At 36.4% G+C, this 18,258-nt stretch overlaps 1 protein-coding gene and 1 pseudogene across 1 annotated transcript; one reads left to right on the forward strand and one right to left on the reverse strand.

Moving 5' to 3' along the window:
• LOC130222340 (gastrula zinc finger protein XlCGF57.1-like) overlaps nucleotides 1–18,258 on the forward strand; it is a 410,257-nt pseudogene that overhangs the window by 387,564 nt on the left and 4,435 nt on the right.
• Nucleotides 6,664–11,170, reverse strand: LOC130222379 (gastrula zinc finger protein XlCGF8.2DB-like). The gene is made up of 3 exons (XM_056454976.1): nucleotides 11,128–11,170; nucleotides 10,650–10,799; nucleotides 6,664–8,118 (listed from the first exon to the last, which is right to left on the reverse strand). Exons 2-3 carry the CDS (start codon nucleotides 10,732–10,734, stop codon nucleotides 7,406–7,408), a joined length of 798 nt encoding a protein of 265 aa, XP_056310951.1. The 5' UTR covers nucleotides 10,735–10,799; nucleotides 11,128–11,170; the 3' UTR covers nucleotides 6,664–7,405.

Consider the following 18,258-nt stretch of genomic DNA (forward strand, 5'->3'; position numbering starts at 1 on the left):
TCAATTAGGCAGCAGTTCCTGTTATGAAGTAAAACGAACCGAACAAACTGAAGGAAACATAATTGATAATCATGTTTTGGCGAGCCATGGCACAACCAAGAAAAAGAAAAATCACCAGTGAGTGCAGGAAATTTCAGTCACGTTGGGGCAAAGAATATTTCTTTACAGAGGTCAGCGGAATATGTGTCTGTTTAATTTGCCAGGAATCAGTTGCAGTAATGACGGAATATAATATTAAAAGACATTATGAAACAAAACATCAGGCCTTCAGCTCTTACTCTGGTGCTGAACGATGTCAAAAAGTGAAATAATTAGCAGCTGCTCTATTAGCTCAACAACAGCAGTTTTTTTTGTGTGCTAATAAAGTGCAAGAAAATTCTACGCTGGCTAGTTATGAGGTATGAGACCATTCTGCTTACAACCTCAAAACAACAACAATTATACTCCTATATAACATCTTTAAGTGTAACGGTGGCCAGCTAGTGAAGTGCTGTGCAGGTAAACCTCACTCCTCTGACCTCTAAAGGTGCTCTGGTGACAGATGCTAGGAGCCATGGTTTTTAGCATTTTTGTTAGAGCAACTGCCATGCGAAACGTCGCCGGTTCGATCCAAGCTTAGAGCAGGTTGGGTGGTGTAGGGCCTGCAGGGTGACACAGGCCTGGGTAACCTCACTGTTCAAAAAACCATCACCCAACACCTCATTGGATGAAAAATATAGACCAGTCTCTCCTTCTATTTATTGCCAAAACACTTCAAAGGGCTGTTTTCAACTAAATTATTTCCAAATTTTTAACTCACATCAAACTGCCTGAAGGATATCGGCTTGGAAAAAACATCACCAACTGCTCACTCATCTACTTACATCACCTACCCTGCAACTCCACACATTCAACACAATTTCTCAATCCAGCTGGGATCATCCACCATTACCCCATGTAGTTCGGTAAGAAATTTTAGGGTGATTCTGGATGATCAGTTGTCCTTCAAAGAGGACATTGCTAACACAACTCCATCCTGCTGATCTGCACTTTTCAACATCAGAAAAATCTCTCTTCTTAACAGATCATGCTGCACAACTTTTACTGCAAATTCTTGTCATTTCAAGGCTGGACCCCGACAGTGCCCTTCTAGCTGGACTCCCATCCTGCACCCTTAATCCTCTACAGATGCTCCAGAACGCTGCAGCTCATCTGGTCTTCAATGAGAGCCCATGTAACTCCTCTCTTTATCTCTGTGCATTGGTTACCGCTCGAGGCTCGTATCAAGTTCGTATCACTGGCACTGCACCCTCTTACCTCCACCTACTGCTGAAGGTCTACATCCCCTCCAGAAGACTCTAATCTGGGAGTGAGCGCAGGCTATAAATCACTTTCCAAAACAAAAATTGGATTTGTGAATTTAAGAATTATGTGCTACTTCAAAAAAATTCCACAGACCAAAGGAGATCACTAAATTTGTCCCTCTGGGGCAGTGGCTTTCTTTGAATACTACATGTGTTTATTGCAACCAAGTTAATCAATAGTTTTTAACCCTCATAGCAGATGAATCCTTCTGTATGTGTCTGAAATGTATGATGTCTGGTACTAAACAAAAGCTAGTGATATTTGCAATACATTGGTGTAAATGAAAATCTAGTATCAGAAACAGTATTTGTCTTGTAACATTTGATGCAAGATAGTAACAAACTTACAATATTTTTGACCACATGAAATTACCAAGCAGTCTGTTAATGACTTACCCTGAGCATAATGGTATGGGGCGTGGGCCCGCCCTCCATGGCAACTGCTCATTGGAAGACAGTGCCATTGGGATGGACCAAACCAGATCACTTAAAAATCTACTGCAACAGTAAAACTTGGCTATTTGCATTAGCTCGCTCATACTCACTGCTGCTCCCTGCCTCCTCTTGCCTCCTCTGTCCCTTAATGGACAGCCTTCACAAATCAGCCCAGTAAAATACGGGGTGCCTCAAGGATCAGTTTTAGGCCCTTTGCTGTTTACAATATACATGCTACCCCTGGGAGACATTATTAGAAGACATGGGATCAGCTTTCACTGCTATGCAGATGATACTCAATTATATATTTCAACTAAACCTGACGAGACGTCTAATCTGTCCAAGCTAACTGAGTGTATTAAAGATGTTAAAGACTGGATGACCAACAATTATCTTCTCTTAAACTCAGACAAAACAGAATTATTACTTATTGGGCCTAAATCCTGTACACAGCAGATCTCACAACTCGACCTACAATTAGAGGGATACAAAGTTAGCGTTAGCTCTACTATAAAAGATCTGGGTGTCATATTAGACAGTAATTTAACTTTTAAAAATCATATATCCCATGTCACAAAAACTGCTTTCTTTCATCTGAGAAATATCGCTAAGTTACGAAGTATGCTATCCATCTCAGATGCAGAAAAGCTAGTCCATGCTTTTATGACTTCTAGGCTGGACTACTGTAATGCACTGTTTGCTGGCTGCCCAGCATCCTCTATTAACAAACTTCAGCTAGTACAAAATGCAGCTGCCAGAGTTCTTACCAGGTCTTGAAAATTTGATCACATCACCCCAATTTTATCCTCCTTACACTGGCTGCCTGTTAAGTTTCGTATTGAATTTAAAATATTGCTTCTTACATATAAAGCTTTAAATAATCTAGCTCCTGTTTATCTAACCAATCTTCTGTCTCGCTACAATCCAACTCGCTCTTTAAGGTCTCAAAACTCAGGGCTTCTGGTAGTACCTAGAATAGCAAAGTCGAGTAAAGGAGGTCGAGCCTTCTCATTTATAGAGATTTATTTGAGAACCACTGCTCTGAGGTACTCAAAATAACAAACTATTAAGGGTGTCAAATTTACTTGTTTCTTCGGTGCACCGCGATGCAGACGCTGACAATTCGGTAACAGTTCAGTAATAATCATAACCAGTTATTGTGTACTGACGTCATTTATCTCATATGTGCTATGGCGAGGGAGGCAAGCGCGAGTATTTACAACGCTCCAACTACTTAAAACTCAGAAACGGTGCGCAATTTCACTGCGTGTGTGTTTGCTGGATCAGTCTTTCACTGACACAGCAGAAGCCCCTATTTCACTGCGTTTGAGATAATAAAATACTCCATTTCTTTCTTTCTCTCTCTATCTCTCTGTGGCCCATTTGACCTGCTGGCGTGACTTTTTCTCTCCTCTCAGCTGTTTTACAGCGATACTTCTGGATTCAGACACAAGCACATGCCTGCAGAGTTTTCTCCACCGTATCTATGATGGATCAGCTGTGATCGCCGCTGCCGCCTGCCACTTATCAGTGTTACTCATCTGTAAAGAGCGCAGCGCACAAGAGCCAATCGCGGGTGTGACCAATCAAAGGGGTGTAAGAGAACTAGACAAAGATCAGAAAGCGAGCAGGATATTTATATTTGTTTAAATTAATTGCTAGAAATGCTCGTGTTATTTAAAGGTACAGTTTATATATCTGACTGTTTGTATTAAATGACAAAATTGTATTACAAATAGTATATAAATATATGCATACATTTTAATACAGAATTGCTGCTATGAAGAAAATATAAAACTGTGTATGGAAAGCATCGTCAATGCACAGAGATATCGAATTGAACCTTATCGTTTGCATGATAATTGTAACCGAACTGAACCATGAGACCAGTGTAGGTTCACAGCTCTACAAACTATCATAGTCAAAATGAATGTCCTTCCTAAAGTTACTTCTCTACTTCAGTATATCCCTGTAAATTTTTATTTACAATATTTAAAACAGTTTGATAATTTGCATGAGGTTGCATAGGAGTACATTGCAACAGCCAGTTGATAAAAAAGGGTTGAGACTTCCTGTGCATTTATTTCATTATTACGCCTTAGTCTGAGACATCTCGTGCACTGGTCCATCCCTCCTGAGAGAGCTCCATCTTGGTTTATAGTTGAACAAGCCATCCTACTTCCCCTTCCACCACTACAATGCCTATCCATCCATCTATTTATTCATTTCATTTTGTAAATGTGTTTCTTTTAAGGCTGATCTCAAAAATATAATAATTTTTACTGAAAGAATTTTAGGTGCAGGCTAGGACTGTCTCTCATTTTGTCATTTTGGCTTCACAGGACATGGATCTTCAGCATGCAGTGGGACAGTTTGCTACTGAGTGTGATATGGCAGGGAAAGAAACAGCACCTCTAAGTCAGAAAGCATGGAGCTTGACTGTAAAAAGGTAGCCATCTCCAGTTTGGCGTTGAGTTCTTACCCTAAATAGAGTATCTGCGATTTTTTCTTTTTCATGAGGAATGGAATGTGAGATTAAAAGATGGATCAGTGCAGAGGCAGCAGTAATGCAGTTGATGTGATTGTCTGTTGTGTGGAAGGAGCTGAGGCAAAAGGCAATGTTCTCAATTTACCGCTCAGTCTAGGTTCCTACACTCACCTATGATCATGACTGAAAGGACAAGATCTCGGATACAACCGGACACATTTTACAAAGTGTTATGACCCGCTTGTTTGAGTTGCAACATAAAAGAAAGATGAGCCAACAAAATAGCCTGAAATGCAAATTATTTATTCTAAAATGTAACTCATAGAACAATCAATCAAAGCGACCAACAAATGTCTAGAGATAATAATGAAGATAAAGAACTCAAGATATAATCACAACAACACTTTAAGTACATGATACAAGTAATGCAAAATAAAACCATAAGGTTAAAGAGTCAATGAGAAGGCATGTCTTGACATGAGGTTTCCTGAGTAGCCACAGCGTCCTGGGGTAGCTAGCACAACAACTTTTATAAATCCATTGAGGAGTAATGCAGGCATCCAATCAGGATTTACCACATACTCCAATCTGGAGTCTTGGGATCATCACAGTGTATTAATATTGTAAAACTTAATACCTGTCGCTCTGCCTAAATCATAAAATATTCATCAAGTATTCTACTCAAAAAAGTAAATGTAGTAAACTAGAAAGAATCTTGAACCTAAAAGTAAAGAAACTTTACTAATAAAAGATGCAGCACAGGACAATTGAATGGGCTTTCTAAACTTGAGGCCCTGGTATACTGCAAACTAACTGTCCTGGAGATCCACCTTCTTCGATGTGCTGTGTTTTCCCAGTGATTTGTTTCTCATTCAGGGAGTCAGACAGAGAACATCATCCAAAACAACACTAGCTACACAAATACACTGGAGAGTGGAGTACAGATGTATCCACACTTGTACAATCACTTGCAAAGAGGTTTTAAGCCACAGAGGTGCTGTTTGCCAGATGTTTATGAAACTGTTCTTCTCTCAGCCGCCATCATTGTGTTTACGGTAAACGCAAGGAGCGCAACACATTTACAACCCCACCTACTGCAGTGTAGGAGTGTTGGAAAACAGTATACCATCACTTAGCCTTTTCAAGCATTATTCAGACATGATACATCCTGTGCACATAAGAATGTTTTGCTGTATTTTTGCGTCATGTATGCAACTTTTTGTCCACGTGTTTCTTAAGCTGCGCCAAATGAGCGAAACTAGACACTGATCAGAGCTGTACAGTTTCTCTCCAGTGTGAATCCTCTTTTGTGTTTTCAGATGTGTTAACTGATTAAACCTCTTGTCATAGTGAGAACACTTGTACAGTCTCTCCAGTGTGAAACGTCTTGTGCAGTTTCAATTTTGGAGGTGTAATAAAAGTCTTCTCACACTCAAGCACATATACTCTTTCACACCAGTGTGGATCTTCATGTGTTCATTAAGGTTTGCTAATCGGTTGAAACTCTTCCCACACTGAGTGCATGTGAATGGTTTCTCTCCAGTGTGGATCTTCATGTGTTTATTAAGGTCTGAGGAGTTGCTGAAACTCATCCCACACCGAAGCTGCGGTCACACTAGAGTATGAGCATGCAAAATTCTGTTGTACCGCACTGCGAATAGTGTAGGGCTGTGCAATTAATCGAAAATCTGGTTTCGATTTCGGCTTCTAACAATTATGAAAAACAATTAATCGAGATAAACAATTATTGCATCATATACCGCCCCCTTTCCAGTTGTACATATTGTTGCTCTGCAAAGCTTAGTTCCACGTGAAAATGACTAAAAGCATGTAATGTATCGTTTGCAGCACGGGATGCACATCATTCATTGATGTACGTTCAAATCATTCATGTTTTAAAAGCGCGAAAGTGCGCGTGCTGTTGTGTGTGTGCGCACTTAGCCTCAGAGACGATCCGAGCACACACATCTAATGCCATATTAATGCGAGCGCTTTAATGGTCAAATGTTTGCACATTTGTGTCAGAGCGCGGTGTTTAGTGATTATTCATATTAAACCTCATTTGTGTAATAAACAAACAAGTTGAGAATCAAAAGACATGTGAAAGAGAAACCATATCAGAGCCACACTATTCTTAAAGTGACAGCGTGCAATATTCCTGCTGCTGACTGTTTTTATCATTAATCAAACAACAAGAGGAGAAAATCCCTCACTGCTTTTGACTGAAGGACTTTTGTAACTAAAGTATTTTTCTTACAGTTAAGATTCTTAAAGCACTGTTTGTTTCATATTTTTATTCTATTGTATTTATTTCCCTTTCTTTTTTTACAGTGAGGAAAATAACTGTGCATATATACAGTTAAAGTCTTTAAATTTAAAAAGATTTAATGACTCATATCTAATAACTGATTTCTTTTATCTTTGCTGTGACAGCACATTATATTTTACTAGATTTTTTCAAGATACTAGTATTCAGCTTAAAGTGACATTCAAAGGCTTAATTAGTGTAATTAGGCAAGTCATTGTATAACAGTAGTTTCTTCTCAGACAATCAAAATATATATTGCTTAAGGGAGCTAGAAATACTAAGCTATTAAAATAGGTTTCAAAATACTTAAACCTTCTTTCATTCTAGCCGAAATAAAACAAATAAGTCTTTCTCCAGAAGAAAAAATATTATAGGAAATATTGTGAAAAATTCCTCTGTTAAACATAATTTGAGAAATATTTATATATACAAAAAAAAAAATTCACAGAAGGGCGAATAATTTTGACTTAACTGATAATTGTTTTGAATAATCGTGATATAAAATTATGACCAAAATGATCATGCTTTTGATTTTACCCATAATCGAGCAGCCCTAGAAAAGGGGCGGGATTAAACAAGATGATTAGACATTAAAAAAAAGTGAGCGATTGGTCGATATTTTAAATTTCTGTCCAGAGAGGTCATGTTTTGATCTACGATTGGTCTTACACAGTCAAGTGATGTGATTTCACAGGTCAGAGTTCACCAAGCTTGAACTTTGCAATGCAGTGAACTGCAAAACTTGACACACGGACTTGCGTTTTAGGTCTGAGGCATTCGCATGCGTATGAATGGAAGTCTATGGGAAGAGAATTCCAGTGTGACCGCGGCTTAAGTGCAATTGAATGGTTTCTCTCCAGTGTGGATCCTCATGTGCTGATTAAGAGATGATGATTGGCTGAAACTTTTCCCACATTGAGAGCATGTAAATGGTTTCTCTCCAGTGTGGATCCTCATGTGTTGATTAAGGGATGATGATTGGCTGAAACTCATCCCACACTGAGTGCACGTAAATGGTTTCTCTCCAGTGTGGATCCTCATGTGTTTATTAAGGTGTGATGAGCAGTTAAAACTTATCCCACACTGATTGCATGTGAATGGTTTCTCTCCAGTGTGGATCCTCATGTGTTGTTTAAGGTGTGATGAGCAGCTGAAACTCTTCCCACACTGAGTGCATATAAATGGTTTCTCTCCAGTGTGGATCATCATGTGTTGATTAAGGTGTGATGATTGGCTGAAACTCTTCCCACACTGAGTGCATGTGAATGGTTTCTCTCCAGTGTGGTTCATCAGGTGTAGATTAAGGGATGATGATTGGCTGAAACTCTTCCCACATAGAATGCATGTAAATGGTTTCTCTCCAGTGTGGATCATCATGTGAATCTTAAGTTTGCTTTTGCTTGCCAATGTCTTTCCACACTGAGTGCAGGTGAAACGATTCTTGTCTCTCCTTTTCAAAACACCATCAGTCTGTAAATTAGTTTTTTCCTCAATTTTGACATGATGTTCCTCCTCTTTACTTCCCTCATTCTCTTCAATTAGGTCTGAAATAAATAAATAAAACATTAGTTTTCATTAAATCTTACAATTTCTAATTAAAAGCTGAAAAGTAAAAAGACACTGGAAACATCGGCTACACACACTGTAATTTTGATGCACATTAAATGTAAAATAAATCAGATCATATTATGTTTGGTCCATTAACGTGTACACATTTAAGCAGATTCAATTCAATTCCTCTTTATTTATCTAGTGCTTTTACAACATAACTGTGTCAAAGCCGCTTAACATAGAAGTTATAGTAAATTGAAACTGTGTCAGTCCAGTTTTCAGAGTTTCTCATAAAAGTCATTTTGGTCATATTGATCAGACACAGATTTGAAAGCTGTAAATGGCTTAATTTTATTCATATATATTCATAATTACAACAAATTATTTTTCTAAAATTTGTAAAGCAGACAGGGAATACTTGTTCATTCTGTGCCTGACTGGTAAACGCATCAGAAAAAAAGTTCTGGGGTAACAGCTGAACAAACAGCTGAATATTTGCCTCGCAGACATAAGACATGCCTGTACAGCATCTGCATAGAGCCTGGAATGTGCACCTTTCCCCTTGTGTGCTGTTGGGTCATTTTCATCCATTTTGGGGTGATTTTAATGCTTAATTTGGCCAAAACTTTCTCTGTTTCACCAAACGGACTGATATTTGGGGACATCTTATTTTGACATATTGTGGGAAAATGTTTTGAAAAAAACAAAACTTAACACTCTGGGCAAATTTACTCCCTTTTTGTTATATTCATGGCCATTTTTTCTCCGTCAACATTGTTTAACTGGTATCCACCCATGGGACGACAAAAAGGAAATGGGTAAGAGTATAAAGAAAGAGGAGGAGAGTTAAAGAGAGGGCAGCATTATGTGGTGTGCGGAAGAAAGAGAAGTTGACTGAACTGTTGCAGTGCGGGGAAATGAGTAGAGAAACCGTGTCGAGACGAGCAGTCTAAACTTAACGACTGGCTGTGAGAAACAAAAAGCAAAAGTACGTATCGAAGCAATAGAGCAAAGACTGCTGTCTTGTTACTGAAGTGCTCGTGACGTCTGTGAACGAGTGTGTCACCAAAGAACAAAATCAATTCACAGATTTATCTCACTGACTTGGAGTCAGCTGCCAACTCACCGGCTGGGCTCATTTGCATTTTTTCCTTTCACTTTCATTTGAGTTAAGTGCTGAGGGTTTTGTGTTTCATTGTGATTATTGTTATATTGTTTGTTTTGTTGTTGATACTGCTGTTTGTGTGTGAAAAGTACAACGTCAAAAGACAGTCACCCCTTGAGTGAAAATTGGTCTATGCGAGAAGGCGTGAACTATCATTACTAATTGCAGTGATTCACACCTGAGAAGACAAAGACCTGCATGATGAGCCATTAGACAGGTATGTGACTCAAGGCTGATTTATACTTCTGCGTCAAGCGACGGCGTAGCCTACGTGTGGACGCATTGCCCCTTGCTGTGGCCGTCGGCGTCGCCGATATATTTTCTTTTAATAAACTTTGAAAGCAGTATTTTGGAGCAGTAAACATGTTAGGCTGAATAATACAAATGAATCCTTCCGCTGTCTTTTTTAGTTTCAAAAATACAGATTTATTTACAATTTAAAACGGCATCTTTGGATATCTTTTCTGCTGGAGATACTGTTGTTCTAAAAAAACTTAAAAATGTAAAAAAATAAATAAATAAAAATTTACATATACAGTAGGAATGGTACAGCAGAAAATATTGGCGGTTTTAAAACCTTGAAAGTTTTATTAGATGGATTGTTGGTGATTGTATGGGTTTTGGCCAGATTGGGTAGCAAAACATGAACAAAGGAAAATGAAGACCTGTTTAAAAAAAGATTTAAGACCTACAACACAATATTTCAGTAAATTTAATACTTTTTAAGGCCTAAAATTTGGATTTTGGAATTTACAACATCTTAAGACCCCGCGGAAACCCTGTTTAAACACAATAGTATAATAATGATGTACTTCTGACTCAGATACTATCTGTGAGAACTAATAACAACTACTAGAAACAAGTTTAAACCCATAAAGAATTTGATGAAAAAAAGAAATTGTGATCAACGTGACATATGCAAATGGAAAGTACTAAGCCAACACTATCTCAGTAATAGCAGATATCTTCTATGAGAATACTGTAGGTCAAATATCCTCAGCTTAGTTAAAAAAAAAATTATTTATTGTTTTTATTTATTTTATATAGCGCCAGTGCTCAAGGACGCTTTACAAACAGTAGGAGAACAAGAAAGCAATAACCTTAAAAAGGTAGAGAAAATGGGAGACTAATAATACATAAAAAAAAAAAAGAAAAAAGACACGAGAACAAGTAACAAGAAAGAAACTCATTCCTGTCTTTCAATGAGTGCTTATGTGCATTTAGGAGAACTAGGCAGCACACTCAGGGCTGCAAGACGGATTTAATTTAGTATTCTTATTATTAAAATATATCTGAATGTGGATTTTATAACTGAGACTTCTGAGGGGGTGAGTGTGATAGGTGAGAATGAAAACTAACCTGTTTGTTCCTGCAGATCTTCCTGTTTGACTCTGAATGTTTCTTCAATCTTCACATCTTCACTCTCCTCTTTAATAAACGCCATCTTTATAACAGTGTGGAGATCAGTCGCTTCAGCAGGAGTTTTTCTCTGTGTTTGGACACTTTATCCTGTTTAAAATGAACAAAACAATAAAAATGTTCTGTTTAAATAAATAAAACAATGAACAGAAACAAAATAACTTCTCTTCAACATTTTCTTTATATGAGAATAATTAACAAAAAGAAATCAGGTAAAAGGTTTCATTAAAACACGTATTACACACATTTCTGTAACTTATTCAAACAATAGCCCTCATTACGGTGAGTAAAATAATTCTACGTTGTATAAATGGTTTAAATAATATTTCCAACAGCAGGAACACATTTTAGCGTCGGATAAAAAACCTTAAACTTTAATTAAATCGGTTTATATCAATAAACGTTTTAAAACACAAACCTTTCTCCAGTTGAATCACAGCGCTGAAATGGCGCCGCCTGATGACGTCACACACCGCGCCAAAATAAAAGTCTTTTTTTGTTTAGCTTTTTTGCCACTTACTGTTGCAGTCATGACTTATTGATACATTTCTCCCATGTTTTTCACTTTACACTGTGTCTGCGCTCTCTCTCTCTCTCTCTCTCTCTCTCTCTCTCTCTCTCTCTCTCTACAAAGACACACCACTATTTAAAATTGATCAAAACCTTTAATCTAAACGTTTTAAGACAATTTTGAGAAACTTTTCAATCTTGTTCATGACTTGCATGGCTACAACTCATTACTTCCTATTAATATCTGAGTTCAAATCTCATCCTCTTAATTATGACCTATTCTTTTCTATTTCTACAACTTCATAGGCCTAAATAGGGTTTCTTTTTTTCATATGAATCTTATTATCTATGTTCCACGTTTCCTGCCATTCTTTAGCAATATTCATTTATTTTATTTTCGGCTTAGTCCTTTTATTAATACGGGGTCGGCACAGCGGAATGAACCGACAACTTATCTAGCACATTTGCGTTCTGAAGATGAGCATGACGATCGTGCTACTCACTGCACCACCGTGTCCCCTTATATATATATCTATCTATATATATCTATATATATATATATATATATATATATATATATATATATATATATATATATATATATATATATAGGGGTGTAGTGGACATTTTAAAAGTGGGGGGGACAGCTGTATGAAATCCAAAGGTTTACATTTTTAATCACCTGTTTCTAAATGGTCAGTCTCTAAAAGTGCGGGGGACGTATCCCCCCGGTTGCTACGCCCCATATATATATCCCAGACAGCACACATACGTTGGGCCGACGTCGGCCAAAGATCAAATCGTCGGCCCCTTTAATTCTAACATCTATTATAAATGGTCGGCCAAACATACGCATGATAATTTGGTCGTGTGTTTGACGTCCCACAAGATAATTAGATAATCAGTCCTATATGGACATAATGCGAAATAACATTCTGATGTTTTGCAATAATTATTAGAGTTCACATATCAAAATCTCTGGATGCCAAATGTAGAAAGGAAAAGCTATAAATTAATACATTTATAGTAAGAAGGCTTTCAAAGAGTAACTAAAAATACAATTTTAGAGGATACAAAAGTTTGGATAAAAGCATTTTTAGGAGAACTGGAAAAGTCAACGCAAAACACTAGATATTAAGTACACTCCCAAAGCAAATTACTTTATCTTCAGTCTGAATACAAAATTTGGGGAAATTATTATATTGAGCATGTTTGGGATTTAGTGGAGAGCAGTTATGAGTAGAGACTTCACCAACTTTATTATATAAGAGGAATTAATGTACTTAAATATAAATAATTCTGTCACTTAAATATATTATTCCAAAAACTCACTCAAACAGGTAAAGAAATCTGAGATCTATTAGTAATTGAGTGAATGTCTTTGTTTGACATGTACTGAGAAGATTTGTGCAGTCAAATATAAAATAATGTAAAAAAAAATCTGTAGGGCCAGACTTGACGTTATTATACAATCAGGGTTTGCACAGAAACAATGTTATATTCCTCTGAAGAGTCTGAAATGAAGACAAATTAATCCTTTGTCCACAAATGTTTCCCTCTGTTGTCAAGAAACCGATTGAGAAACAGGTAGCCAATCAGCTTTTTCTGAGCCACATGCAGGCAGCCAATCAGCTTTCGCTGATCAGCGTGCAGGCAAATATCCCGCCCATGGCGCTCAGTCTGAGGCAGAGAGTGGAGAGTAAAGAGTGCAGAGCTTTGCTGTTTGCTGTTTGCTGTTTAATTCCTTTAACTCCACTTATGTTACGGGTGTTGTGCGTCTATTCAAAGTAAGTGTATTATATCTGACCTTTATAGCGTTTGCAGATTTGCTGCAATTATCTTGCGGGTGGAACCGCTTTAACATGTGTGCTCAGTGCTAATATACTCTCTTGTTTTTAGCTCGATGCTACGCTGTAATCACTTCTGTAATGCGTTTCTCGCATAGAGGTAAAATTGGTTTTATATTCGCACACTCGTTCATTTAGAAGTCTCTCTATTGTTTACCATGTTACTTTGAATATTCGATCGGAATTAGCATGCAAGTGTTCTTGAAAACAACATTAACACAGTTTATTTGACTGTGAACAATTTTGTACTGTGATAGTTATTGGCTGCTAATATGATTTCTCTATTTAGAGTTTGCAAATAATACTTTTATGAAACTAAATTATTAGGAAGAATGTCTGAATATCCCAATATAAAACCAACTTTACCTCTAATGTAGAATCAGCTACTCAAGACTATTTTAAGGCAAATGTTTAAAAATGGGTTTTCTGGAGGATTTTTTTATCATTGATCAGACTAAAAGAGCTTATAAGACTTTATCAGTGTTGTTGTTGTTGTTATTTGTGTGTTTTAAAAGAAACAATTAATGATGTTTCAGAAAGAGTTATGATTGTCAATTATATATTGAAAATTTAATACAAGTGTTGCCATTAATATAGCCAGTGCTGCTGATATAACATTAAAATATAAATATGCAAACAGCATGAAATTACAATAATTGTCTCCTCCTCCTCCAGTGAAGCTCATCCTCCGCTGAAGCTATAAACACTGGAATATTCCCATCAGGCTCCAGTGAAGAGTTTATTGAAGGACAGCGAGAACATGAGTGATCCAGAACCCTGCAAAATTAAAATGAAGACTCTGAACAACAAATAGGTTGGTGTTTATTCCTGATCAAGGGGGGCGCAGGAGTTGTTGAGCTTTTGGGGCTTCAGCCCCTAATGTTTGTTCCAAAGCCATGAATCTTTTTGATTTAAGTTTTGTCAAAACGTAGTTTTCCAACACATTATGCAGAAATATTTAAACCGATTCATTATTGCTTTTCCACAGGATCAATAAAGCAATATAAGCTGGGCTTTCTCTATCTCTTTTCTTTAAGGTTTTTTTTTTTTTTCATAATTTTTTTTTTATCAGAGGCAGCCCCACAGCAGTAAGCGGTTTCTGTCTACTTTCTGAAAGCGAGTTTACACACAGACACACACATGCAAACCATGGTCCTGCATAGCCATGCCAATTTTGTCATTTCTCTTCTGCAAATTTTATTGATTTATTTATTTTTTAAATCTGCTTTATTCTTTTAAACCTGTTGATTTGGTGGTTTTCCTTAAGATACACCTTTGTGAATGTTATATTTTGTGTGTAGTCTTCAATGTGCGCGATCAATTCCTGATCCTTTGCATACATTTTTAAATCAAAAGACAAAATATTTTAATTACTTTTGATGTGCTAAAATATTTGTTAAACGAATGGCTAACCTAGGTGCCCTTTAAAAAAAGCATATATACCTATTAAAACTGAGTAAAGTGCATGGTCTAATAATTTCTAACGGAAATAAAGGAAATTAGTTATCTATTTCATTATTTAATGCATAAAACAGGCTAGTCTTTTTTTATGAATTGAGTTAATTGATCTGAAACTTTTAATTGCATTCTCTTTTCTTGTAAATAATAAAAGTTGCATCAAATTGATGAAAACTAACCTGAATACCCGCATGAACAGGGCCACAATGAATTTTATTTTACATTTAAACAATTGGATAGTGTCTTCTGTCTACATGACTGGCAAACGCGTCAGAAAAAAAAAAAAACTGCTGAATCTCTGTGAATATTTGGTTAACTTCTAAAACAAATGTTGTCTTTAGTGATGTTAGTAATGCATAGAAAAATGCAAAGCAGAATTCTCCTGAGCTCATTAATCCACTTATGACAGCCACTTTGATGGCTTTTAAAGTGGTTAATGAGGTTGCAATATAGATGCAGTCACCTCATGCTTGTGTTGCGGTACAATCCGTAAACTCCACTCATTAAAACAACAGCTTGGTGTTTATACTTTAATATCGTGACTATATTTAATTGTTGATCATGGGCCAACAATATCGTTATCATGATAATACGAATAATGGTGCAACCCAGTGTTGCCAACTATTTCCAATAAAAAGTAGCTAAAGCCTGCCCGAAAAGTATCTAGTTGTTGCCAAATGACGTCACGCATCAATTTGCAAATCAGTGACATCATCATGTAGTATCTGACAAGCGTAAGCCCATCATGTCTCTACTCTGTGTATTGTATTATATTAAAACATTATATGCAGATGCACAATAAATAGGTTCTTATTAACATACATCTTTATGTAGTATACAAAAACATTTGTTTTCTCAAATTGACAGGCCATCTCTGCAAAAACATTATTTGAAATATGTTCACTTAGATTTGTATGAAAAATATAGTTGACTATTTGTAAAAGTAATACAAACACTTTTTGATAAGAATTGTTACTTACTTTTTAACAATCACAGCTTGTTACTTTTTTAAACTTGTGAAATTAACACATTTGTGAAAGTGACAACAATTATAGCACTATTGGAATGTATTGCTACCTAAATTACCAACAATTATACATGTCAACGTATATTAGTAAATTAACAGTTATGAAAAACAATCTGAGCAATTTACTCTACTGGGTGAAGCCTGCAGACACTGCTCTTTTGAGTCACTTTTTAAAAATTGCTAAAAGTAGCCAGATGAATGTTAAAAATTGCTAAATTTATTGCTAGGTGCCTTTTGAAAAACAAAGTTGCTAAATCTAGCAACAAAATTGCTAAGTTGGCAACACTGGTGCAGCTCTATACCCTTTCATTATGTTCCTGGCAGTTTTTGACCCATTGACTTCCATTACAACCACATTTTTAACCGCAAAGCCATGACACCAAATAATCATGCATTCTAGATTGTTGGTGTTTTCCCTGTTGGGAAGAGGTCAGATGTGTCATTTGTACTGTTGATCATCAGTTGGCTGCATTAACCCTTTAGATAGGCCTGTTCAAAAAAGTTTCTGTCATTTATATGGAGTTCAGTGAAGTAAAACAGATTATAGTGTGCGTGCATAAATACACTTTATAGGGGGACCAACAGTTTTAACCCAAAAATGACCAGTCTATCAGATGAAGGAGAGCAGGAGTCAGAGATTCAATTAAAAGAAAGTTTACTGTAGATAGTTTGCAGTTTCATCAGCAGATGCCAGCTTTAATACTCACAAAAAGTTTGTAGACCGCTCTACATACAATCTCAGAACAACAACAATTAGACTCTTACGTCACACCATTAACTGCGTCATACATATAGGTGTTTAACCCCCAGGTGTCGAAGACCGCGTACATGCGTTTTGACAAATCTTCTCGTAATGATGAAATGAACTTAAATTACACTTTCAGTTTTGATCGTACAGATAAGATCAATACATCAATCGAATCTGTTAAGTGTCTAGTTTTTATTGTGTACACTCACAATGACAATAAATGTGTGTGCTTTTGCAATATAAGGATAATAAACAGTGTAGGCTTTCTCTCTCTCTCTCCGCGAACAGTTTTTAGAAATGTGTCAGTGAAGTGCACTGAAACTCCACGAAAACAAAACACACAGATAACTGGAAAGTAGACAATGTGACAATGAGGAAATTTCCCCACCGGATAATCGACATGTGACAACACCGGTAATACCAGTATCACTGTGGGGGTTTCCTCTTTTCCACTTTTTTTTTTTTTGCTTTTAAATAGCTTATAAATGCTTTTGCGGGAATTGCCAACATGCGCTGTAATAAGGGCGCTATACACACTACACAGCTTACACTGGCAAGATGACAATTGCTCCACGGGACCAGTTTTATTTGTTATTTGCGTGTTGTTCCTTTTTAAAATACCTTTTATTTGTAAAAATCTCTTAAGTAAATATTGGCTGGTAACATAACATAACAATATCTGGTAACATAATCTCCCTCAGAGATATTGGAGTTCAATAACGTGGAGCGCAGTATGACTATTGACCAACACCTCCCTGTAAGTTTACACACTGCATAGACTACAGATCCTGTGTGTTATGAATTGCATGTTTTAAATGACAGCGAGACATGCTCCATTTATAGCCGTTAAGCTTAAATAGGCAAAGCATTTTTTTTTAATAATATTAAAACACATTAATACAAACTAGCCACCCTTTGAGATAGATATAAATATATATATTTATATTTAAATATATATATATATATATATATATATATATATATATATATATATATATATATATATATATATATATATATATATATATATATATATATATAAAAAAATTTCTTCTACACATTAAACGCATAATCAAGTGCAAAAAAGAACAGCTGAACTTTGGACAAAGTGATCACTGCGGTTGCCGCGATGGTTGCTTTTTTTCTCTGCAGTTGGCTTATTAACGCGCAGCATTGCTAAATTACTCGTATGAAAAAAAAAGATTTATTATTAAGCATTGTTAGATGATGTTGCGTGATTTTTAATATGGGAGTATGCGTTGCGTATTTATGCCTATTGATCTGATCCCGCGACCCACCCATAGTTAAACATTAAGTAGGTGCGTTGAATGTGGGTGTATAAATTAGTTGTGTTTCCTCCGGTTGCTGCCACCTTTGTCAGGCAAAGTTTGCAGATTGCCTCTTTAAAAACAAAAAAAAATATTATTTTAAAAACATTGAACAATATTAATGATATGACGTAGTTCCGGAAACTTTCTACTTCGCTGTTTATTCGTCTGACTTAAAAGTGGGTTTCTTTTGTCGTTTTAAAAAATATCACAACGGTGAACACTGCAAGTATAAAAGCCTCGTCTGTATCGCGAGGTGCGCGCGCAGTCAGCAGAGGTGTGCGATGTGTTGCGCCAGGCAAAAGTATAAATCCAGCTTTTCTGTCTTACTCCCACACACACTATACTCCATAAAAAAGGCAGAAACTTTTTTGCACTGTAACTGATGATCAATAGTAAAAAGCATAAATCTCTTCCCAACAGGAAAATGTCACTGTTGTGTGGGAATGGTGATCCCCCAAAAAAATAAAAACAAACTTTACAAAAATATGTTTGTCACTTGTTTTTAAATTATTAATCTTGGGCGCCAGACAGAATATCTGTCAAAATACCTTTTAAAGAAAATATACTACGGCTAGCTCTCACCACCATTTACAAATATTAAACCAAAAATAAATAAACGCATAAATTA

The sequence above is a fragment of the Danio aesculapii genome, chromosome 4 (genome assembly GCF_903798145.1).
Source record: "Danio aesculapii chromosome 4, fDanAes4.1, whole genome shotgun sequence".
NCBI lineage: Eukaryota > Metazoa > Chordata > Actinopteri > Cypriniformes > Danionidae > Danio > Danio aesculapii.